At 41.4% G+C, this 25760-nt stretch overlaps 2 protein-coding genes across 3 annotated transcripts in view; both read right to left on the minus strand.

Moving 5' to 3' along the window:
* Positions 1–6952: 6952 nt before the first annotated feature.
* Positions 6953–12807, minus strand: opn8c (opsin 8, group member c). Its single transcript, XM_035995544.1, is given in 5 exon segments — positions 6953–7361; positions 7363–7734; positions 9269–9600; positions 10791–11084; positions 12246–12807. Coding segments are annotated over 5 exon segments (1218 nt in total). The 5' UTR covers positions 12349–12807; the 3' UTR covers positions 6953–7244.
* A 665-nt stretch (positions 12808–13472) lies between these two features.
* Positions 13473–25760, minus strand: part of ppp2r5a (protein phosphatase 2, regulatory subunit B', alpha isoform) — a 43296-nt gene continuing 31008 nt past the window's right edge. Inside the window, exons 7-13 of one of the 2 annotated variants that reach the window (XM_031322526.2) lie at positions 24094–24202; positions 23609–23659; positions 23375–23425; positions 23155–23274; positions 18354–18481; positions 17077–17178; positions 13473–16243 (exon numbers count right to left, since the gene is read on the minus strand). In XM_031322526.2, coding sequence (XP_031178386.1) covers positions 15973–16243; positions 17077–17178; positions 18354–18481; positions 23155–23274; positions 23375–23425; positions 23609–23659; positions 24094–24202 — 832 coding nt within the window. In that variant the 3' untranslated portion in view covers positions 13473–15972. Of the gene's footprint in view, positions 16244–17076; positions 17179–18353; positions 18482–23154; positions 23275–23374; positions 23426–23608; positions 23663–24093; positions 24203–25760 lie in introns of both variants that reach the window. The other variant, XM_031322524.2, reaches the window with a different exon arrangement.

Genomic DNA, 25760 nt, shown 5'->3' on the forward strand with positions numbered 1-25760 from the left:
GGTTAAGGATACTTGTATTTCCTAAAGGCTACAATTAACAAATCATGTGCACTGCGCACTTACACACAATATTACTCCTGTAGTCTCAAGGCAAACAGGCAAGATGACAATTCAGCATTTACCAATATACACTGGTCAAGCATTAAATCACATTCACTTCCAAATAACCATTAAAGTAACACAACATCTGAGGAAGGCAGTAGACTCTCTTTTTTTAACGCACAACCATAGGATTTGCATCTGAGTTGTGAGGACAGAGAGCCCTCACATGCTGCCTCATGTTGCTGACAGCCAGGACAAAGGAAATGGGTGGTACTTATAGAGTAGACCATGATTAGTAGTGAGTGAAGTCAGGTGAGTTTGGACCATGATTGGGAATGAATGAAATCAGGTGAGAATGATTGAGTCCATGCCATGAAAGTGGGCCAATGAATAGTATAGCTCTATTCTACAGCCGCCCCCAAATCCTATAGGGATTTGCACTCCCAAGAGTCATACTATGAGGAATGATCTGGGGGTTCATCAGGTATTGCAGGAAGCTTAACCACCCGGGAAACTGGACGGACATAGGACTTGTTTCCTACCGTTACTTCAGCCGTCCTGACATGACCATCCTTACTTGGCAGCACCATCGTAATGCGACCAGCAGGCCATAGAGCCCTTGGAAGTTGGGGATCCATGATCATAACAACTGTATCAACATGCATCTCCTCCTTGTGGGTTTGCCACTTCTGTCTGCCTTGGAGGTGGGGCAGATAGCGTTTGATAAAATGAGACCAGAAGTGATTGGCCAACACTTGGCTATGACGCCACTGCCGGCGACTGAGGAGTTCAGAGCTTGGATAAGAGACCAGAGGCAGAGACGAGTCCTGCCGCCCCATCAAAAGAAGATTTGGGGTCACAGGGTCGGGGTCTGCAATATCCGAGGAAACGTGGCCAAGAGGTTTGGAGTTGAGGATATTTTCAACCTCTATCAACAGAGTGAGCAGTTGAGCACCAAGGGAGCATTGCAGGGCTTGTTTGACAGAACGAATTTCCCGTTCCCAGGTTCCGCCGAAATGTGGGGCATACAGGGGGGTTAAAACGAAATCGAATCCTTTGTTTCTCCAGTTGAACTTGGAAGGATGGACTAAGTTCCATTGCGGCCTCTCTAAGTTCCCTCTCTCCTCCCTTGAAATTGGTGCCCTGGTCAGACCAGAGTTCAAAGGGAGTGTCCCTGCGGGCAGTGAAACGACGGAGGGCCATGAGGAAAGAATCTGTGTCAAGACTACAAAGGAGGTCTAGGTGCACACAGCGAGTTGTCAAACACTTAAATATAATGCCCCATCGCTTCTCAGTCCGACGTCCAAGCTTTACATTATACGGTCCAAAACAATCCATTCCTGTTGAATAGAAGGCAGGCTTGTGAAGCTGGAGACGCGCTACTGGGAGATCTGCCATCCTGGGAACCACTGGCTTTGCCCGCCACCGTTAGCACTGAACACAACCACGTTGGTACTTCCATATTGCCTCTCTCCCTCTCAAAATCCAGAACCGCCTTTGGAGCTCCGTGAAAACTCTTTCAGGACCAGGATGTTTCAACCTTTCATCATACTCCTGAATGAGCAGCTTAGACACTGGGTGTTTAGGATCAAGGACGATGGGGTGAGTAGCATCCGGTTCCTGTTCACTCCATCGAAGTCTGCCTCCAACACGAATGAGGCCTGTGTCGGGGCAGACTTCTGGTGCAAGAGTGAGTAGGTGACTGGTTGACAGTAGGGGTCTCTTAACCTTAAGATGAGCAAGATCTTCTTCGAAGCTATCCATCTGCGCCTGACTCACAATTTTCATTTCCACCTGAAGGTAATCAACTGATGTAGGGGTTACATTGGTATCTGGAGAATGTGTTAACAGGACTGAGGCATCGAGGAGGGCTTGGTAAGTTTTGTAAGAGCTGAAATCTGGGACAGATCGGGTAGTGGCAACTTCGCCACAAAAGGAAGGCTTAATTTCAAGCTGGTGGTGATCTACATCCTTCTTGGAGCTCTCAGGGGTTTGGGGCCAGGTGTCAGAAGGATGATAAAGGAATTGAGGGCCTTGGCTCCACCGGTTTAGCTGCTGAATCTCTACCAGTGTTTTGCCCCTGGTGAGGTCATCAGCTGGGTTGTTGACTGAATTGACATACCTCCAGTCTTGGCAGTTGGTAAGTTCTTGTATTTCGGACACTCTGGTACCAATAAAAACTTTAAAGCAGCATGAGTCTGCTTGCAGCCAAGCAAGGACTGTGGTAGAGTCTGACCACAGGATGGTAAGTCGAATAGGAATAGTCAGTTCTGTTCTGAGGAGGTCACAAAGGCGAGCACCTACTAGAGCTGCACAAAGCTTTAGTCTAGGAATCGACTGCTGTCTCTTTGGTGCCACGCGAGATCGGGCAAGCAAGAAGGAAACTTGGACTTGTTCCGCTTCATCCTCTGAGCGAAGATACGCAACTGCTCAATAGGCTGATTCCGATGCATCACAGAATATATGGAGGTCTTGTTTAGAGGGGGAGGGGAGGCCGTTAGACGTATTGCATCGAGGCATAGTCACTGTCGGTAAAAATGACAATTCGGCCTTCCAGACATTCCATGCGGAGAGTAGATCAGAGGGCAGCAGGGGGTCATCCCATTCCCGTCGCTTGTCCCACAGCCGCTGAATCAGGACCTTTGCTCTGGTAGTGTAAGGGATAAGGTACCCCACAGGGTCATAAAGGCTAGCAAGGACATGGTAAATGTACTGCATTGTTGTGGTGGATGATTCTGTTGCCTGACCTCTGTAGCCTAGACAATCTGTTTGGCAGTTCCACTGAAGCCCAAGAGTGCATTCTGTTGGGGGTGTAGTGTCTTTGGACAGCCAAAACTCGCTGTTCTCGGATCTTACATCTGAGGTTAAGTGACTAATGACCATTGGGTCATTACTAGCCCACTGTCGAATGTTAAAACCTCCAGATGACAGGATAGACCTCAGCTGATCAAGAGTCTGTTGAGCCATGGCAACTGTGGGGAAGCTTTGAAGGCAGTTGTCAACGTAGAATCCCCTTTCCACTGAATGTCGCACTAAATCATTTGGCTGAGTATGACTTTCATACTCAATACTGTGCCTGAATGCATCCTGTGTAGACTGAGATGGAGCACTGAAGCTGCTGCTCTGGTAACGTGCTGCTCACACTATACCTATGTAGACACATTGTATGTCCAATATTCACTTTCCTTTTAGCTCTGTTTTTGGTATCCATCTCCTGGGGGAAATATCTGGCTTTTTAGCTTCTAAATGATCCACTGTGTTCACTAGCTAGTCGCTAACTTGGTTTGTCCTCCGTTTGGTGCTGGACAATGCATACTGTTGCTCTGAAAAATGCAAGCTCTACGACTAACAACTTACCATTACACATAGTCTTTTAATCCATTGTTATGATAAAAAAATATGAATATAGCAGCTTTAAATATATTAAATCATCAAGAGTACAAGGATGTTATCACCATTTAGATAACTGTTAAAACTAATACAGTCCTGATTGTGTTTTTTCTACACATAAAGACAGTTAATGTCTAATTTACATGGAGCTCATGAGTTAGTCAGAGTGGCAGTAAATGAATGGTCTCTCATGAGCATGTATTAAGATGTTAAATCACTCAGACTGAGCATTAAAAAATGAGATGAAAGTGATTCTGGTCTGTGAGGGAATTTTAATTTCTTTCCATTTATGCAGCTGTTGAATCACCAGAGAATGAGACCACGGACTGATTAGAAATGTGAGAATATTTGAATGTTGAACAGTTTATTAATCTCAGTTAAAATACATTTGATATCACAGTTTTTTGCAATTTTCTCTATACATCTTTTAGGGTGGAGGATTTTATGATGGAGGACTTTCAATTGCTGTGCATTCAAGGTGCAGATAAACACTAACACTCATTTACGATGGCGCAGCATCAGGACTGATTCTGGGTTCAATGTCTTGCCCAAGGACACTTCAACATGAAACTGCAGGGCCAGGGATCAAACTACCAACCTTCCGATCTGTGGGCAACCGCTCTTACCACCTGAGCCACAGCCGCCCCTAGTGTACCTTAATGGAATTCAGCCATTACCAACATTATTATCACCTTCTGGGTTTGACGAATAAAAACAGAGACACATGATTGACTTTTTGTGGCACCTCTGATTTAAAGTGCGAAGAACTACCAAGTTGACATGTACTTTAAAGTCATAATCCAAAAACATGTAACATGAGTTCTGCTACTACTCATGGAGAGTATACATGATCTAAGAATTTAACAAGATGCAGGCTGTTAAACAAATAGAAACTCTTATTTATAGGGATGTTTATTTACAAAAACCAGCAACAAGGACCTTCAATGAAACAGCACGGACTTTTGGATAGATGGCTGTCCACAGTTTAACCACACTGCCGACCTACAGATGCCCTGTCTACGGTGGCCCTGAAGGTCAAAACACGAAAGCATTTCAGAAAACACAAAAGCATTTCAGAAAACAACATTTTAGAAAACAAAACAACATTTCACAAAATTGTGCAAATACATCTACTAATGCTGCTGGACACATCTTCAGTGATGTTCCTGGAATCACTGGGTGTTTCGGGTCTTTCAACATCATACACTCTCATCCAGGCGACCCAGCTGAGGCTGATCAGACCCCAGCTTGTGTCCAGTTGGCGAATCTAGCTACTTTGCCCCCATGGATCTCCTCTCTTGAGCCATAGCCACCTTGAGGCTTTCTCTGCTGCTTTGGTGGTATTGTGGATGGCTCTTCTTCTCCTCACTCCATCGATGCCTAACAGACTGAAGGCTCTGAACAGGGAGACACCTTGCTCTCCATCCGGCTTCTCAACACTCACTGACCAGTCCCTTGTACTTGGCGAGCTTCCTTTCAAAGGCCTTTTCCAGGCGGTCTTCCTAAGGGACTGTTAGCTCCAAACACCTCAACATTTCAGAAAACAAAAGAACATTTCAGAAAACAAAAGAACATTTCACAAAACGACATTTGGTGAGACCCAAACCGGAAAAGGTAGGTACGTATTGGACAATGATTTCTTTCTGCTGATTGGATGCACTGGCTGTCAGTCTGTGACAAACGGTAGTTCTTCTTCTTTTGGATTTAAGACAGACTGGGTGCCTTGGAGCGCATTGCAAACGGGCTGGGTGAAGGCCAATATACTGTAGATCTGCTGGTGTGGTGATTATTAAATACTAATAATAATGTATTTCAGCTCGTACATGTACATGGTCACATAGTACCGGTAATTAATGTTACACAACAGCGTTTTCACTACAATGTGTTTCAAGGATAAAACGTGAGACGTTACTTTTGGTAAAGAGAAAGTTGGAAAAGAGGCGATGATGAGCCAGGGTAACTGGACATCTCCTTCATAAACAAGCACAATATGGAGTTATAACTGACCGGTATGATGTGTGTAAGGGTCTGAATGTGCATAACGGCACTGCGCTCTGATGCGGCACTTTAGAGGCTTCAGATTTATCACCATATCAGTCCAGCTGGGTTTAGATGCTGCTGGGATTTAATGAACTGAAGCAGAAACTTTTTATCCACTATAAAGCAGCTGTGGACAGCAAATACTGAATTGCCTTCAATGTAGACTGATTTACTTTTGTTATGTGACGTTATATTCTGTGCTGATTTTGGAAGAGTGTTTATTGAAATAAATTATTCATATTTTAAAGGTCCCATGGCATGAAAAGTTCACTTTATGAGGTTTTTTAACATTACTATGAGTTTCCCCAGCATGCCTATGGTCCCCCAGTGGCTAGAAATGGCGATAGGTGTAAACCGAGCCCTGGGTATCCTGCTCTGCCTTTGAGAAAATGAAAGCTCAGATGGGCCGATCTGGAAAATCCTCCTTATGAGGTCATAAGGAGCAAGGTTACCTCCCCTTTCTCTGCTTTGCCCGCCCAGAGAATTTGGCCCGCCCATGAGAAAGAGAGAGACATCTAGCCTATGACGCTTACAAAACAAAGGGATTTTATGGGTTGTTGTAGGCTACACTCCGAACCACAATATAGTAGGCTATAACAGCCGGCAGGACGCCATGCGCCCTAAATTGACTGTTTTGCGCTTAAGCAGTGCAAAGGCTCATGGGACTGTGTTCTGAATTGTTCCTGTCCTAGTTGACGTTTTTTAATAAGGTTTTGTTAATGATTTGGGTGTGCATTTATGTTATCTGGGTTTTAGTTTTGTGTGGTTAATTTAGTGTTCTTTTTATCTACATTTATTGGTGTTACCATGACTGAGACCCTGGTCTCTAGTATCATTAACTTGGATCAGTTGAGTCCTACTACAATTCATCTAAAATTATAACAGTGCCACACACAAACCTCTTGCAACATTAGCTACTACTAGTCCTAGCCATCTTAGCTGCCAAAAGCTTTATAACTTATAATTTCGTAGGCAACAACAACTCCACAAGTCAACTCAAGCGACTGAGTGAGCAGAGATAGTCCGAGACAGGTTATAGGAACTTCCCGACCCGCAGACTCAGAGCAGGAAACATTGCAAGCTAGTAGACCGTGGGACTAACTCGAGAACTCATGAGTCCTCGATGACTCATGAGTTGTCGTGAGTGTGAGTCAGTCAATCTCGAGAATCAGCCGGCTATGAGTCAATCTGTAGCAGACGAGCGAGGTCTCTCCTCGAGCTCAAGGTAAAGCAAATCCACAACAAAAGCCATTCTTTCACTTCTGAAATAACATACAATGTTCTGCACGTAGCCTAGCTAGGCCTACTGTAGGTCTGTAGTGTATAAATGTAGTATGTATAAATGCAATTAGGTCGAGCAGACAGTCCGAAACATTGCAAGCTAGCAATACTGACTCAAGTGACTCAAGTGACTCAAGTGACTCGCACAACCCGGATCAGTTTAGTGAGTGAATCAGAATAACCTGAATCCTTAAAAGGAATCGAGTTTGCCAGGACTACTTCAGGGCACCAGTCTGCCTTAAATCCAAAAGAAGAAGAAGAATTTCCGTTTGTCACAGACTGACAGCCAGGGCATCCAATCAGCAACAAGGAATCATTGTCCAATACATACCTACCTTTTCCGGTTTGGGTCTCACCAAATGTCGTTTTGTTCTTTGCTGTTGTGTTTTGTGAACTGTTGTTTTGTTTTCTAAAATGTTTTGTGAAATGTTTTTGTGTTTTGACCTTCGGGCCACCATACCTGTCTCTGTATCAACACTGACAGTCAGAGTTCATAGAGAGACAAACAGGGAGCCTTTGGCAGGTTTATTGTCCAAGATGGTGGGGGCATTCTTCGCTGTCACCGGCCTGCTCAGGACATGATTGCTGTTGGCGTGCGTCTTTTTCTTTGCCTTTGCCCTTGCTCTTGCTGTGAGTTATGACCCGAGATAAATCAACATTCTTCTTTTGGACGCAGCCTCTTTCCTGGAGCTGAATGTGGATGGGATATTGGTGGACTTCAGCAATGTCAACGCCCACTTGGTTTCCTCCCAACTTGGGCCAGAAAGAGAGGAGCAGGCAGCGAAGCTCCTTTTGGAAAGGCTTGTTAAAGTAAAAGTAGATGAACGGGTTGTAGATGTGGGAGCTTTTGGCGAAGAGGGCGGGGAACACAAAGCCCTCAGGAGCCATGTACTGGCTCCCCTTGTGGAAAATGAAGAGGAATGACACAATAGTGTACGGCGCCCAGGCAATTACAAAACCCAGGCTGATGCAGAAAAACATCTGGAAGAGGAAGTAACATATTACAGAAGATTACTACACTGATACTGTCATTGCGCTGTAAAAATGTGAAACTTAATGAATCATTTCTCATGAAGCACACTAGTAACAGAGGGCTGTAGTCCCATACAGCTTGTTTCCTAGGAGACTGTGCACAAGAGCAACAAGAGCATCTAATCTTTGCTCTTTCTAAGTGAAGTACTAGATAACGTTAACTTTTCATGCCTCTAAAATGTATTCAAATAAAAAAAAGAGAAAAACAATCAACAAATCCCTCCGTGGCTGACCTTTCTTAACCAGTAGACACATGCAACTTTGACAAAAAGTAGACATTGCTTTGTTTATCAGGTCACAAGCCAAAGAATTTGACTATCCAAATGGTTTGGTTGATTTGGTTAACTGTCTCCTAGGGCGTAATTTCCACTGGGGACAGGGGGGGACATGTCCACTCCACTTTTCAAACTCCTGTTTGTGTATTCGTTTGATATTATTTTATTTATAGGTCTCGGTGATCTGCCCCTATTTTAAACAATAAAGAAAGTAAGACATCTTTTTCTTTCTTATTTTCTGGAAGAATCTATAATTACGACCAACTTAATTATTTTCCGGATTTTGTATCATCATAGTCTCTAAACTTGTGTGGAAATGCAGGAAATATGATTCAAATAGAAAACCTTTTTTCGGCGGAGGACCCCCAGACCCCCTATTTTGTGTCCCCCCTACTTCTCACACCAAAGTTACACCCTTGACTGTCTCTATTATAAAATGTGTCCACCAGAGATCATTTCTAATTTTATCTAAATATAGTACAGTGTATATCTTGTTTACAATTCTTTGTATACTTCTAAGGAATTCTAAGAAGAAAAAATATGTCATGTAAAAAAGCTTTGTTTGCCAGACAAGAGGATCTATTTAGCAGGAAATTACCTTCAACCTCAGGGCTTTGTTAGTATATAGATCTAGACAAAAAACACTATTTGTATGGTTTTGCTTGTAGCCAATCACCGCAAGTGTTCTTCTATTTAATGCGACGTGTGATTGGCCCACTACCGCAGCAACTACAACCCATACAGTGTGTGGTGAAGTCGCGCCCACAGAATACATTTTACACAACTGTATGCTTCCATTCACATGATGGTTATCGAATGAAGTAGAATTAAAAAAAAGTACCCTATTGGTATTAGTATCCCTTTAAGGGTAACCCTATTGGTACTGGTACCCAGCCTTAATATGCACTGACACCAGAGCTGTTTTCAGATTATTTTGGGAAAAGTCAAGTCTCCAATCATGTCTCAAGTTGTTTAGAGAAAGTCCCATCATGTCTTTTCTTACCAGGTTAAAACCTGAGACTTAAATGTTTCTGTTTTCTACTTGAGTCTCAAACAAATTGATAGAGAGTCAAATCAAATCTCAAATAAGTTTTAGAGCAGTCAAGTCCAAGAGTATGTCTCAAGTCCTCATAGCTATATACCTAGATTTCAGGTAGTCACTGCTCCTGGCAAGGAAGTAGCCCCCCAAAAAACTTGCGTTTGCTCACCACGGAGAGTTGTTTTTCAGCGTATCGCCGGTTGTTGCAGATGTGTCTCGCAGACAGCAAGTGGGAGAAGCGAGACACCTTGTAGAGGATCTGACACTGGGACACCACGATGAGGAGGATAGGAACCATTGTGAAGCAGGCGAAGGAGCAGATGACGTAGAAGGCATCCTTGGCTGAGGTATGATAACCCCTCCAGGCGACAGTGCAGGACAGTCCGTACGGCTCAGGGACGTACTTGCCCCAGCCAAACAGAGGGAAGCTGGACCACACAGCAGCGATGAGCCAGGTGGAACAGCACACTATGTTGATGTTAGCTCCTTTCAGCCACACAGCTGTGAAAAAAAAACACTTAGTTATCCAATAGTATTACTGCTGAGTTACACATTGTATACATTCGATGTCTCAGCTGCCTTAGTGCCTAAAGGCACAGACATTTTGGCAAGTTTGCTTATTCACTTTCTTGTTAGATGAAAAAAATTGACTTTCATATTTGTGTGGAAATATGAAGCTACTGCCATCAGCCAGTTAGCTTAGCTGAGCATGAAGACTGAAAACGGGGGGAAATAGCTAGCCTGGCTCTGTCCAAAGGTTAAAAAAAAAAAAACGTCAAGATTTAACAAACAATATGTTTTAATTAGTGAGCTTTTGAGGTGATGGTAGGCAGATTTTGTTACATTTGGACAGAACCAGGCTAGCTATTTCCCTGTGTTTACAGTCCTTCTGCTAAGCTAACTAGCTGCTGGCTGTAGCATAACTTTTCCTTACAGACACGAGAGTGGTATCAATCTTCTCAACTAAATCTCAGCAAGAAAGAAAATACACTTCTACTATTTTTCACAAAATGTCAAACGATTTCTTTAAAAAAAACTTTATTTGACTGTTCTCTCTGCTTTCATCTTTGTCTCTCCTTTGTAACTAAAGTGAGTGAAATCAATGATGAATCCTTTGTTTTTGGTCATGTACAGTACACCGTTTTTTTAAAATATGGATGGTGTTATTTTTAACAAATTATTAGCTGATTTTTTATTAAGTGTAATTTTTTTAAGAAAAGTAAATCTCAAGCTATATGATTACAGAAAAACAAACCCAGCAGTTTTTAGTAAAAGGAGACACATCAGTTCTGTCAACATCTGGCTCTATCACGGTAACATCATTAATGTGGATATTTACGCATGCACAGACATGTTCTTTACACAGAAATTTTAGTTTAATATGACATTTGTGCCTTCTAAAAATAGTTGCTGAAGCATAAAAGATGAATTCTGATGTAACTTCTGACATCTTGACATAAGGAAGAAAGAGCAAGTTAAGTAAATAAAAAGGTTATGCAACGCCATGCCTTAATTCGCTTCACCTTCGCGTCTTATATGGAGCATGACGGGCTTTGTGGAAAGCTTTAGAGAAGGATTATTTGTTGTAAAACTACCAAACAATGTCTTAAGTAATTAAAATATCTGTATCTATGCTGCCCTTGAACCCTTTGTCAACATCCCTTCAAGCAACAACAACAAGCTGCCCTAACCGTAAACCGATCTGTGGCAGGTCTTCAGGTAGCGGATCATGCTGATGGCGGCGATGGTGAACATGCCACACAGGCCAAAGATGTAGCAGCCGAGGCCGTAATAAACACATGTGATGTTTTCTCCCAGCCAACCGTGGTGGAAAGAGGACAGGATGGAGAGCGGGTAGAAGCAGATGCAGCAGAGGAAGTCGACCACGGCCAGGTTGACGCACAGCAGCTCTGAGCCCACCATCTTCTTCCTCCTGCGGTAACAAATCACCAGAACCAGCCCATTTCCCAGAACAGAGAGCAGAACTAAAAAGAAGAGCAAAACATTATTTCTGCTCAAAATTCAAACTGCATTAACTGATTTTCGTTTGGCCACTAGGACAACAAGCACAATTAATCAAAGAACATCCTTGAAAATGAATACAGAATGCAAGTGCACACACACTTTAGTCTAATTACTCATACACAAGTGTAATTAGTCTAATGACTAAACATGCAAGTGCACATCCATGAATGGCAAACCTTGATCAAGGAGTTAGGTATAGAAGAGCTGAATTCAATTAAATTTGATTTTGAAAATTGAGCCATGAGCCAAAAATCAGTTTTTTTTACTTGTATTGAAAGAAAAAAAACCATTTGATGCATTATGATCCAAGTGCAGATTAAACATGTCAAACATTTTCTGTGATTAAACATGTATAGAGTTGTGGCCGGGGTAGCTCAGTTGGTAGAGCAGGCGCAGATGGAGTTGTATTCCTCTATGCAGAAGGGTTCGAGTCCAACCTGTGATGATCCTGCATGTCATCCCCCTCTCTCTCCCTTTTCATATCAAGCTGTTCTTTCCATTAAAGGCTGAATGTCCTGTAAAATCTTTAAACAAAAAAAAAAAAACGTGTGGTCTTTTTTCTTGTAAAGATGTGTTTAATTGAAAGACGCTTAGCCTACTTACAGTGCAATAACAATAAGTAAGATACATAAACGTTTCCATTTGTGTATATGAGAAAATAGATTTAAAAGAAAGGAAAACAAAAAATACAGCAACAGATACAGGCAATATGGTAGAAAAAGGTTATAAAAATAGTGATACATAAACTTACATACATATATAAATAAAAAAGTGATTATAACATAACATATAAACCTAACCATAAAAGAAAACATAAATAAAATAAGTAAACAAAATAGTCAAAGTCCTACTTTTCAAAAAGAAAAAGTGCTCTTTTACATTAAATACCAAATCAATTTGTTTCCTGTATTTCAGCAAACTAGCATCATTTCTATATTGTTTCGGCTATTTAGAATAATGATTTGGATTGTTTCGCTGTAAAATAAGTAGAATTTACATTTACATTTTTTTTTTTAACTTAACCTTGCCTATATATATTTCTGTTAGGCTTTATATGTCCTCTCTCTTGTCATAGTGTTTAATATGTTTTCAGGTGAGGCCTAAATGATAAATGTACGTACCGACGGAGAGGATGACCAGTCCAACACATATGTCAGCCGCTGGGGTCAGTTTGGAGGTGAAGGCAGAGATGGTCCGGTTGTCTTCAGAGGAGTTCAGAGCCATTGAGCTGTTTCTGACGATGTTGTCACGGCTAAAATCCGGACTCACAAAGTGAGATGTGTGCACCGAGGCTTTTATGCAGGCGGGTGTGTCACCATGGTAATTCACAGCGCGAGCTAACCTGCTCCGTGAAAAGCATGGAGGCGCCGCGCGTGCATGCTTTTAAACTCTCTGGAGGAAAAGGTGTTGCTCCTTCAGGAGGTACGGAGCCCCAGAGGCGACAAACGGACAGCATACCTATCTGATGGGCGAGGAAGGAACACCGAATGCTTGAATAGGCTAAAGATAGCGAGTTTAACCTCCAATTAGTTGGATTAGATCCTGTAAATGATATATTGTTTCCATTTATATATATACAAGCGTGTGTGTGTGTGTGTGCACAAAATGAGTATCATAAAAGATATAAATATTTTCAGTTTGCTGTACAAGAACGGTAAAAGCCCTAAATACTCCCAACCACCACCTACCTGAAAATCATTACTTAAAATTATACTTATTTGTGCACTCAAAATAAAGTAACCTATTTGTTTCTCCCTCAGTGAGCTGTAACATCATATTCATTATTTGAATTGGACCCTATACTTTTATAAACCTCAAATGATTCTGACACTGTCAGTGATCCAAAACAAAATCCAACATATTTCATAGCAGGAAAAGCACAAGAGGAACAAATAACATTTAACGATTGCCCTTTCCAGTTATTACTGCAATGCAGAGAATGAGCTGTAATTACAGGTTGTCATTAAATGAGCTGTAATGATTGCTATGGTAGAATCTTCTAGTTTCTGAAGAGCACCGATAACTATTACAGCTGCTGCTTGTTGTATTGGTATTGTAAAGGATCATAGTACTATTTCCACCACTGACTTTACACCTTATAAATATAAATAACTTCAAAGGACACATAAAAAGACAACCTGATAAAAATAAAGATTATGTACACATTAAGATTTTTTTTACTTTTCTTTTTTTTTTTAAATAAAGAAATGCATTTGTTATATACGCCGCCAACAATAACTTTTCATGGGGCACAATGCTGATGACAAACATTGCACCATATGCCCTCTTTGATGTGCTACAATTCAACACACTAAGTGAGAGGAGGGGGGAAAAAAAGACACTGATGGTTATGCTTTGAGTAGAAAGATAAAGTAGACTTTAATTGATGGTGAAACCTAAATAAGATCTGCGATTACAAAACAGGTTCCCCAAACAGTTTTATATAACGTCACAGAGGTTGGAATGCTGTACTGACAGAAAGGCATCAGAAAGACTGGACCTAAAAATATGAACTTATAAGAAGTTAGCTAGCAGACACTCAGGGTTCAGAGGGAACACCATTCAATTTAAAAAAAAAAAGTCGTTCCTATGATCTACGGCAGTCAGATAAAGTTTATGAATACTTTTATCAACTCAGCGTCAACGTCAGAATCTAAAAGCAAATGTGAGGTTATGAAGTCTGGAGATGCAGGGAGTGAACAGGCATTGATGGTAAAGATTACTTGGATTTTCTGGTGTTTAAGCGTTCATTTTTTTGATATAACTACTTCATATTGAGCCATGTTTGGATATTAAAACGCACAATACACAACATCAGCCTCAGTGCATTGCAAAATACCAGATAAGTGGTAAGACAAGTGTACGTCTTTGCTTTTCAGCTGTGACAGAAAACCATTTATGTTCCTAAGCACTGACTGCACTTTTCCTAGACCACGGAAACAATATACTGTACAGAAAATCTTAAATTGAGTGGCATATCCCTTTAAGTAGCCTCCAAACTAACATATACACATATATGCACTCAACAAATATACACTCGAGCGCATCCCATCATAATCTATCTTCAAAATGAAACATTCAAAAATATTTGCCATGTCAAAAATATAGTACTGTAGGTCTCATATGTTTTTATTTCTTAATCTACTACTTTTAAAAGGAATAGTTCAACATTTTGGGAAATACTCGTATTCAATTTCATGCCGAGAGTTAGACGAGAAGATCGACACCTCTCATGTCTGCGCGGAAAATATGAAGCTACAGCCAGCAGCCGGTTAGCTTAGCTTAGCATAAAGACTGGAAAAAGGGGGAAAAAAAATTGCTAGCCTGGCTCTGTCCAAAAGTATCAAAATCTGCCTCCCATCTCCTCTAAAGCTCAATAATGAGCATGTTTGTTTAATGAATATGAACAATCAAATGTAAAAACAATTCAGGAATAGTCCAGTGCGTAACGGCCCCTTAAAATGGTAAATTGAGAGTTTTACACGTCGTTGGGGCTGCATTGGTGGGGGCGTGTTGTTTAAGGTACCAGTGAGACAATGAAATATGCTCCAGGAAATCCAGGTGGAGCAACAGAATAATGTGTTTAAACGGTTTGTAATACCCACAGACAGGATTTTATACCTCTGGAAAGTAAAAATAAGTACTATTTTTTGTAAAATAACTATTTTATCTTTGGTCACAACAATTGTGAGGTAATCTACCAGGAATGTGTGCCTGCATGTATGTGATTGGCCAATGCAGTGCCTTGCTGGATGACTCGTTTTTTTTCCAGGGCTCAAGTTGGTCTGAACACAGCTTTAGAAAGAGCCAGGCTAGCGGTTTCCTTCTGTTTCCAGCCGTTATGCTATACTAAGCTAACCAGCTGCAGACTGTAGCTTCATATTTGCAGTACAAACATATAGAGCGGTATTAATCTTCTCATCTAATTCTCAGCAAGAAAGCCGATAAGTCTGATCCCCAAAATGTCGAAACATTCATTCATTTCCAGTCAGGCTGAAAAATGTTTCCATCCTTGAAAGCCCTGTCTCAATATTTTAGTGTAATCTTATAAATGCAGGTGTTGTGTTACACCTGTTAGCTTCACGTTTTGACCCAGATAAAAAAAATATTTATCAACACCCGAAACAAAACAAAATAATCTCACAAATATGACATTGACCCTAATTGTGAACAAGTTTTAACTTCATAGTCCTAACTAGAGACACTTACAGAGATATCAATCTGGGATTATTCTTCTTTAGGATTCATCTTTTTTTGGCCATGCACCTCCCATTCTCTAGCTGTCCTGTAGCTTTTGCTCCCGATAACACTCCTTTTCTATACATCAATGGACACTAATTATCTAATTATGGATCTGGTCCCATCTGCCCCCAAATACTCCCAAAGTCTGCAGTTCCCTTCTTCCTTAAGGTTTGCACCCAAGTGTTGGCAGCAACAAGGAAAAGCACATTAAAAAATAGACATCTTTAAATAGCTATTCAGCTTGTCTAAGTGCAGCACAATCGGAAACATTGAATTCAAGTCATTATTTTCTCCCCTCCTAAGTACAATGAATATAACAAAAAAAAAAAAAAAAATCATTTTCAGTTAAGAAACTAAATGTGAAAGGATAAATCTTTGATCAGACAAATAAACAATATACTGCAGCCACACTGTAACATCCAAAAATAGTCTTAAGTTGAAATATATAATTTTTTTTTTTTTCTGCCAAAGAAATTCTAAGTAACTCTAAGTAGATTTAATATACTGTTGAGGTGTAATTTGTGTTTTTCTGCCTCGGTTAATCCTCTCCTGACAGTCCTGAACACAATGTCAAACCGTTACGGAATAAAAAACTGACATCCGGTGTCATTTGGCACATGGGGTGCTCTCACTGGCTGCCACACTGACGTCAGGATCTTTGACCTCAGGATCTTTGTTGTCTGTGGCGACGGCTGCAGCCTCAGCGCTCTTGTCTTGGTTGTCATTATTACTATTGTTGTTGTTGTTGTTGTTGTTGTTGTTGTTCTGGACACAAGGGAGCCCGCGGCTGTTGTTCTGGAACAGATTGGTGTTGCTGAGCCTCAACTCGTCCAGCTTCTTCCACAGCTCGTCCCTCTCCTGCTCCTTCTTCTTCTCCCTGGGAAGACAACAAAATATTAAAAGCAAATGACACAAATTCTGGCCATCAATTGAATATTTTGTCACGTTTCCAATATGACAATTAAGCCCTACAAAAAAAAAAATCTTCTTAGGTGTCCCTGACTTTTGCGAACCCCTCAAAAGACTTCTTTGAACATCACAGAGACTGCCAAATGTAAAACTAAGCAGTCTGCACTCATCCCCGCAGTGCAAGACACCATAAACTAGAAGCAACTAGTAAACCTGGCAAGGGACGCCTCCTCCAAACTTCAATCCAGTGGTTCTAACCATTGGGGAAATGGCATGACCGAAAAAAAAACAGTTGATGCTCATTGACCAACACATCAGGCAAATTCACTGTCAGTGAGGCAGGTAAAACTAAAAGTAAGTAACTTTAATTTGCATTTCTAATTTGCAACTCTCATTTGCATAGGAATCGAGACCTTTTGCTATGGCACTCCTTGAGCTCCTCAGATCCTTGAGATATATCTAGAGTCCACCTGTGGCAGATTCAGTCGAATGGACATGATTTAGAAAGATCCCACAATTCACAGTGCTTGTCAAATCAAGTTAACATGTGGTTTTCAAGGTGAATATAACTGAAAGGGTTTAACTGGCAGGTAAAAAAACCAACAGTACTTTGGATCCTGAGGAGCAGGTCTAAAAGATGCTACACTGATTGTTTCTTTAAGAAAGAGAAGTTAACATTTCTTAGATAGAGTTCATGACAAACTGTTTTTGTGTCATCAGGGACAACTACAGAAATTGGCCCAGTTGGTGTTCAACATTATGAGATAATCTGTCTGATTCACAGTCCATGCTGTTACTTACTGTTGCCTGTCTGCTTTATAGGAGGAGGTCAACTCATCAAACAGCGTGCAGTTCATCTCCATCAGTGTCTTCAGCACGTTGTAGACCAGAGCTACGATTGTCCTGCAACACAGCAGAGATACTTAGCATTAAACATTACACTCATGAACAGTGGACATCAAGGTTTAACTCGGTGTCTTCCGTCAGTGTTCATTCAGTGGTTAGGTCACGTATGGGGAATATGGTGAATATTATGTCATCATCATCAACAACATCAGCACCACCACAAACAAAATTCCTTTCACCTCCGTTGTGTTAATGTGGCTGAATAAATCTCAAAACCTGCGTTTATTGAACCAAAACTATCTGCATGACTGGATACCACCAGGGTTGAGGGGGAACTGTAAAACAAGTGAACTGATCGTTAAAAGAATATAAACGTAACTACCCAGCCTAGTTATTTCACAAAAAAATAAGCTTCATAAATTTAGGAAAATCTGGCACTTTTTCTACAGTTCTCTGGATAACAATGATTAATCTGTACAGAGAACCTGACACTGTTGAAGGAACTGGATGATATCTTGATCACTTGTTATGGAATTGGATGAACTTTTGACTGTAATTCAGGCTGTGCGGCTTACATTTTCTTCCTCTTGTGTCTTAAGATCTTTTATCGTTATCATTTTTAGTATTATGGTTTTCATTCTCGTCTTCTTTGCTTTGTTCGTCTCATGGTACAAGGAGAAATTGTAACTTTATATGCGTTATTGCTGTGTTTGTGCCTAGATAACTTCAATAAAAACAGTTAAAAGCTGACAGAAGCATCTTCAAATAACACACTCATTACATGAATTCTAGATAAACAATAATTAGGAAGGAAGGACTGGTAAAAAGAAAAGAAAGAGATATACAGGAAAATATATGCAGAGGTTAATATTAACATTATGTCCGAGCACAATAGTAAGGCCGTGTGAGACATCGTGCCATGCCGTGTTAACACAGTTTAAAGAGCATCACATGACGGCAACTGTACAGCAGGTTTCTGTGCATCGATGTTCATTCTTGAACAATATTTCAAATCCAATAGTTCCAATAGCTAATTATTCCCACGTGCGGTTGCATCATTAAATGGACCTTTGAGCTCAGATTCTCTCTGTAATACGGTTTATTTTTTATAAAGCAGAGGATCGGAATCTTCTGGTGTTACCATGATAATCTATCTCAGCACGTGTTACTGTATGTAAATGATTAGTTAGACAGCTCTGCCAAAACAAATGTCTCCAGACTGGAGTACTTACGGATTCCAGTGCTCTTTGGAGATTCTGTACAGGCTACCAAACATGATTGGAAGGACTTTGTCAATGTTCTCCTCGATGAGGCTGAGAATGTACTCGTTATTCCAGAAGTACAGTGCTCGCTCGGCTACCTGCGAGGACAGAGACAGAAAATTACATTTCATTGCATGTAATGTAAATACTGTAGGTGACGCTTTTATCCAAAGCGACTTCCAATAAGTGCATTTAAGCATATAGGTACAAAGTCAAAACAGCAATTATCATAAAGAAGAAGTACATTAGCTTCAAATAAGCCACATAAACTACGAAGTGCCACATGTGCAATTTATTAAAAGTGGTGCAATCCCGGACATGTGAATGTGAAGGTTTCTGTAGCCCGGACATTGAACTGCAGGCTGTGGGGTTGCGTCCGTACTATCTGCAGAGGGAGTCAACATCCGCCATAGTGATCGCGGTTTACATTCCACCATCTGCTGATGCGGAGGCAGCTGCTGATGTCATTCACACCACTGTCTCACAACTTCAGACGCAGCAGCCCAATGCCTTCATGGTTATCACTGGGGGTTTTAATCACATTTCACTGGACAAATCACTCCCGGACTTTCAAAAATATATTAATTGCCCCACTAGAGACAATAAAACTCTGGACCTCTTGTATGCAAATGCCATGGATGCATTTAGTGCCACTGCCCTCCCCCCCCTTGGCAAATCGGATCACAACCTTGCCTTGCTGTCTCCTAAGTATGTTACTCTTGTCCAGCGGCAGCCTGTCCACACAAGGACTGTGAGGAGTTTTTAAATTCCAGCGGATGATATGCACACGACTTGTCTTCCTGACTGTATAGGCAAGGGGGTAAGTGAGCATCTGGAAAGCGTACCTCCTATGGGGAGATTGTAGGCTAACAAGCCATCACCCGCCGTTAGCATCCCATTGACTGCCATTCATTTTGGCGTCACTTTGACAGAGAATAACTTTACATCTGAAGCGAAGACTCTATTTGTCCATTGTTTATTTCTAAAGAAACACGACAATGTATAAAAGGCTCCATTACCTTGTATCTCACATTTATGGCTCCGTAGCAGACGTTTTTGTAAAAATAGACCAACAATTGTGTCATCACCACGCGACTTACTGTCGCATAGTAGAGGAATTACCGTATAGTACAGGAGAAGCTCGCAGGCAGTTTCGACTTACATTCGCTGTTTTAAGTTTAATTACTAATGTTAACTAGCATTTTAAGCAGTAAAATTAGCCTGCACTTTTTATTTTACTATATCTCTTTACATAAATATTTTTCCTACTTAAAAACTAATTTCAAAAAAATAAATTCGAATGGTATTATAGGTCGATACCGTGGGTGCTAGACTGCCAGTAGGCTACATTCATTTAAAATTAAACATTGCAGTTGTTGCTAAGTGGAGCGTGTGAGCGCAGTGGTTACGTGTCAGTTAAACTTCTCATCTCCAATCCTATCTGTATTTGTGAAAAGTGGCGCTGTCCGGAGTTGAAAGATAGCCTACCTTATGGCTTTATTATCGAGGTAATAGGCGTGTGTGTTCGTGTCGGCCGCTGTCCATTTCCTGGGTTGCTGCTCTCCCTGTCTGCTCCGTGGCCGGTGTGTGTGAGTGACAGCCCGGTCAGCGAGCTTGTTACATTACGCCCACAATCTCTCGTGGAGCATTATAACTTTGAAAAACCACAGGTTCCAGTTAATCTTATAATGGATATGTGTGTTGTGTTATTTAAACAAACGATCGGGGAACTAAACGCCTCTTGTCCGTGAGTGTCCTGATAGAGCTCCAGCCAGTTCACAGCGGGTCTGTGAAAGTGGACAGGCTGACCGGCATGCCAGCGACCCCGGCAGGCAATGGCCGGCGGTCACTTCAGACTGTGGAGCTTCTGAAATCCGACACAGTCGGACTAAATTTGCAATTAGCCATTCATTTTCGTAAAACGGCCCATATTTGAGCTCTACATAGTTGATTTCTCGCATAAAAAAGTCTCAGAGGTGAATTTAGTAATGAAATAGCAGACGAACAATGTATAAAGTTTCCAGCTCCGCGCCTGCCTGCAAAGACAGCCCTAGTATACTGCACATTTAAAGACCAGGCTGCAACAGAACAATATGAGGGAGGTGTGGACAGGGATGTAAGAGATCACCGGGTGTGGGGGTAGAAGAAGACAAACACCAGGCAGCCATGACAGAGCAAACAAGCTGACATGTTACTTTAACAGGTTTAGCTCATAGCCATCCCCTGCCTCCTCTACCACTCCACCAACACCCACACACTGCCTCCTCCCCTCCCTCTCTTGCTCCCACCTCACTCCCCTGTGGTTGCCCACTCCCCCCACCGCTACAGTACATTTCATCTCCCCCCACAGACACTTCAAGCACCCCCCATGATTTTCAATCATACATGGCCAGGTGAGGAGAGAGCTGGAGAGGCTTCACCAGCGCAAGGCTGCCGGCCCAGACGGCATCAGCCCCAGGGACCTGAAGACCTGCGCCAGTCAGCTGTCTGTTGTTCTCCAGTATCTTTTCAACCTGAGCCTGCAGAGGGTGCCGCTGCTGTGGAAGATGTCCTGCCTTGTGCCGGTCCCCAAGAAGTTGACTCCATCTGGCCTTAAGGACCCAGTGGCTCTCACATCCCATCTAATGAAGGTGTCTGGGAGTGGATGACGCTGTCATCCATCTTCTGCAGCGAGCTCATTTGCACCTGGATGGCGGTGGCAGCACTGTGAGAATCACATTTTTGATTTCTCCAGTGCATTCAACACCATCCAGTCACTGCTACTAGGTGAGAAGCTGCAGCTGATGGGTGTCGGTGCACCCACAGTCTCCTGGATCACTGACTACCTGACAGGCAGACCACCGTTTGTCCATCTGGACCGTGTTCTGTATGATGTGGTGATGAGTGGTACGGGGGCTCCACAGGGTACTGTGCCGTCTACTTTTCTGTTCACATTATACACCACAGACTTCCAGTACAACTCAGAGTCATGTCACCTACAGAAGTTTTCTGACTCTGCAGTTGTTGGGTGTATAAGGGATGGACAGGAGGGAGAGTACAGAGCGCTGGTGGACAACTTTGTGGAGTGGGCTGGTAAGAATCACCTGCTGCTGAACGTGGACAAGACCAGAGAGATGGTGATTGACTTTAGGAGGAAGGGAACGGCTCCACAGCCCCTTTGCATTCTGGGGGGAGATGTGGACATGGTTGAGGAGTACAGATACCTGGGTGTCAACATCGACAACAGGCTGAACTGGAAAATCAACAGCACTGCTGTTTACAAGAAGGGGATGAGCAGATTCTATTTCTTAAGGAAGCTGAGCTCCTTCAGCGTGTGCAGCAGAATGTTGGAGATGTTCTACCAGTCTGTTGTGGCCAGCGCTCTGTTCTCCTCCGCCATCTGCTGGGGAAGCAGCATCGGAGCCAGCGACACAAACGGACTGAACAAACGGATCAGGAAGGCTGGCTCCGTAATTGGCTGCAAACAGGAGGCATTTGAAGCTGTGGTGGAGAGGAGGTCCTGAACAAACTGTTATCTATCATGGATAACCCCGACCACCCTCTCCACCCCACACTGGTCCAACAGAGGAGCAGCTTCTCTAAGAGGCTCCGTTGCACGGACCGCTACAAGAAATCATTCCTACCACAGGCAATAAAACTTTTTAACACTTCATCACTGAGTGTTAGATAAGACCCATGTACAGTACATCGCAACTGCACTAAGTGCAACTTGCACAATAGGGTTACTTTATTATTTACTTTATTAATACTATTTAAGTAGTTGTACATTTGTTTCCAACTTGTATATATTTTAAATATTTGTTCTTGTATTCTATCCTATTTATTATTTCATGTATATTGTTTCCTATTATTTCATGTATATTCTGTACGTGTGCTGTGTGTCTGATATTTTGCTGCTGTAACACTTTAATTTCCCATTTTCCCATCTGTCTGTCTATCTATCTAAAAAACCCTTTCAGACAAGCAAGTCGTAAATGTCATGGCAATGTCACATGCTGTGTCTGAATAAGCGCCCGAGTCCCTTAAAGGTCATGACAATAACCTCTTTCTGATCATTTTAATGGATGTAGTTTGTGGTGATGTTGAACTGTACTATACAGAGAGGTATTTCTGTTAGCCAACCGTGATTGATATAAATGGAGTGGACAAAATATCAGAAACACCTGTCAAAGGTTGTAGAATGATTTGAACTGTCTAGGGCTCTACCGCATGCCATTTTGTTTTTACATTCAAAACTTCTATTAAGGCTTTCGAATGAAGGTTCGAATGACCCTAAAAAAAAAATTTGGTTTGGTTATATAAAAATTGATGGTGCTGCTAGACCGCCCCGTTAATACAGGTGTGTGCCTCCCTTTGTGTGCAGCAAGCGGTAAAAAAAAAAAATGTTTTTGAAAGGCTAAACGCCAACAAATATGGATTGAAGCAGCTACTTAATTTTTCAATATTTTGAATATTCAACAATTTTGACCTTTGGACTTTACAATGCTCTGGAGTTATTATAAATGTTTGGATCACACAAGTCGGAAACAATCTTACGCAGCCACCACTGGGATCTAATTCTACAAATAGTTTAATACTAATAATATTAGTGCCTCATCTTTATCTGCAACTGTGCAGAAATACTGGATTTAAACAGAATGAATAGAAAAGCAAATAAATGCATAAATAAAAACTGCGCAGCATTTGAATGATGATTCAGAATTCAAATGTCAATGCTTTAAACTTTTCGGTACAGCCCTGTAACTGTTTGTATGTTAGTGTCATAACGTACCTGAAAATGTGGATTGGCAACACATTTAGAGATCTGTTTGAACAACGGCTCCTGGATTTTCTTGAATTGTGTTGGCTCAATAACATCTAGAATCTCCTCAATTTCACCCAGGAACATCACCTAAATAGATCAGAGGTGCAGAACGCGAAGCAACACTAAGTATAATCTGGTTGACAATTGTGGTAAGTGTAAAGTGTAATTATACAGACATGCAGAATACCTCTTTTTGGCTGCAGGTTTTAGGCCAAAACTTCAGCAGCCCACGGATCACCTGCACAGAGAAGATAGAGAATTTCATGAGAATTTCTCCCCAATGTCTGAAAAAACAAGCCTCCAACAGTCTGTTTGAGTGGGTGGTTGCTGGCACCCACTACACATTTATCTGCAGTGTTGACTAATTTAGTGCTCGAGGTTTTGCGCTTTCTGTGGGAGGAATGATAAAAATAACCAGTACCGGTTCAGTGAGTGTAGGATCTTTCTCCAGGAACTGGACCACACAGTAGGCCAGCTGAAAAAAAGACACAATAGAAAAAGAGTAAAAGTACACATTGTTCCCAAAAACTGCATCTGATAAATACTGCTTAGAACATCATCTGAAAAAATATATCTTGTTTAATATGCATTTAGAAATAAAACCTATGATCGATAATAATTCTTATACATTCCCACCATGCACCCAACACTGAAACACAGTAATAATCATTGAACCCGTGCATTTCCACTTCCAAGCCACCAGGAGGTGCTATAGTACAGAGATTACAGCATGGCAGTGTCTAATCCTGCAGAGACAATCTTTAGTAACAGCTATATACATCTCCAATATTTCAAATATGCTCTGTGCAGCTCAATAATAAAAACAAGATTGTAACACGATATGCAGCCAAAAGTAATATGAGTTATAACTATAATATAATTAATATAAAAGACAGTTTCTCCTACCTGTGCATGGAAAAGGGCCAGTCCTTTAGCTGTATGTAACGGGATGAGCACCTTCATAAGGAACTGCTTGTGCTCTGCCTTCAGAGGCAACGCAAACCCATTGATGATACTATAAACAGAAAAACAGCAGGACGATGTTAGATGGATTACTGTGCAAAAAGGCAAACACACAACCTGGACTGTTACAGTAAAGCTGTGACAGAATAAAGACCAAGTTTGTAGTAGGGCTGTGCAATTATTTGAATTTGAATTTCGATTTTGGCTACAAACGATCACCAAAATAGTACAGAAAAAAAGATTATTTTGCCATGTTCTGTTTTGCAAGAACACTCTTATTTTGTCTTGTGTTCTGACACGGGAACACGCACATCCACACCACAGGGAGGCAAGTCGTGTGCATATCATCCGCTGGAATTTAAATATTAAGCGCAAGTAAAGATGGCAGAAGGAGGGCAGCCACAGCAGCGTTTGGTGAGCAAAAAAGGCAAAACCAACTCTGTTGTCTGGGAACAGATAACATTAGCTAACCCTGCGGTCCTTCTGCCTTTGCCTCCCCGCTGCAGTAGACGTTGTATTCCCCCCCGACACGCTGTATTCCCTTACTGTTTAATACTTTTTCCAGCTTAATGGGGGTGCATACCGCTCAAAACCAACATGAAAAAACATAGTAATGTTCCATCAGCATTTTGTTTTGTTGTAAAACTGTGTGTAAAATGAGCAGTGACGTTAAATCACCTGTTTCACGTAATGTTATTCTAAGGTACCATCTAGGTGCTGGATTTTTCCAAGCCCACTGACGGCGACATTATTGTTCATATTTTGGCACAATGTTTAGTAATGACAGTAGTAGTGGTCATAGTGAGTGAAAATGTGATGTGAGATGCACATTGTGTTATGTATCTGGAATTGTTCATTAGCTGCGTAACGTTGTGTGATATCTGTAAAGCTGAACCGACTCACAGTAGTAAAACAGATTTTATTCCAATCCAAAGACTCTTTCTGTGAGATAAAGGACTAACAGATTATACCCTGGACACTATCCATTATATCCAAAGGTTAATGAGTAATTGTATTAAATAATCATGATTTCAATATTGATCAAAATAATCGTGATTATTATTTTTTCCATAATCAAGCAGCCCTAGTCTCTAGGATACTGATTACAGTTTTTCAAATCCATCTTTCTCTGAGAGTGATTAAAACTTCCAAAAAAAAGTAAGTGTTACTAAATATACAGAAAGGACAGAAAGTACTAGGGGTGTCAAGATTCTCCAAATCCACGAGTCAATTTGACTTTCAATTTTAAAGCCTCTGAACACCCACACAAGGGTTTCAGTTATTCTGGCTGATTAGACCTCTGCTCAGGTTGAAGGTAGACCGGAGCTTAGATGGGAATTTATTAGGTCACAAATCATTCCTACCAATACGAATGATAACACTGTCATTTGTCCTGCCCTAAGAGGTGCAACAAAGCTAACAAGAGACTCAGAAAGATGTCATCAATCAGTCTTTACACACCCACACAGTCCTGGGAAGAGGTCCAATCAGCCAGATTAACTGAAAACAACCGTGTGGGTGTTCAGGGCCTTTGATGTCACAATTCTATTACATTTTCGATTTAAACAGGGTTTTTTTTCCAACAGAGACAGCAATGCCACAATAAGAGC

The sequence above is a fragment of the Sander lucioperca genome, chromosome 19 (assembly GCF_008315115.2).
Source record: "Sander lucioperca isolate FBNREF2018 chromosome 19, SLUC_FBN_1.2, whole genome shotgun sequence".
NCBI classification, from domain to species: Eukaryota; Metazoa; Chordata; class Actinopteri; order Perciformes; family Percidae; genus Sander; species Sander lucioperca.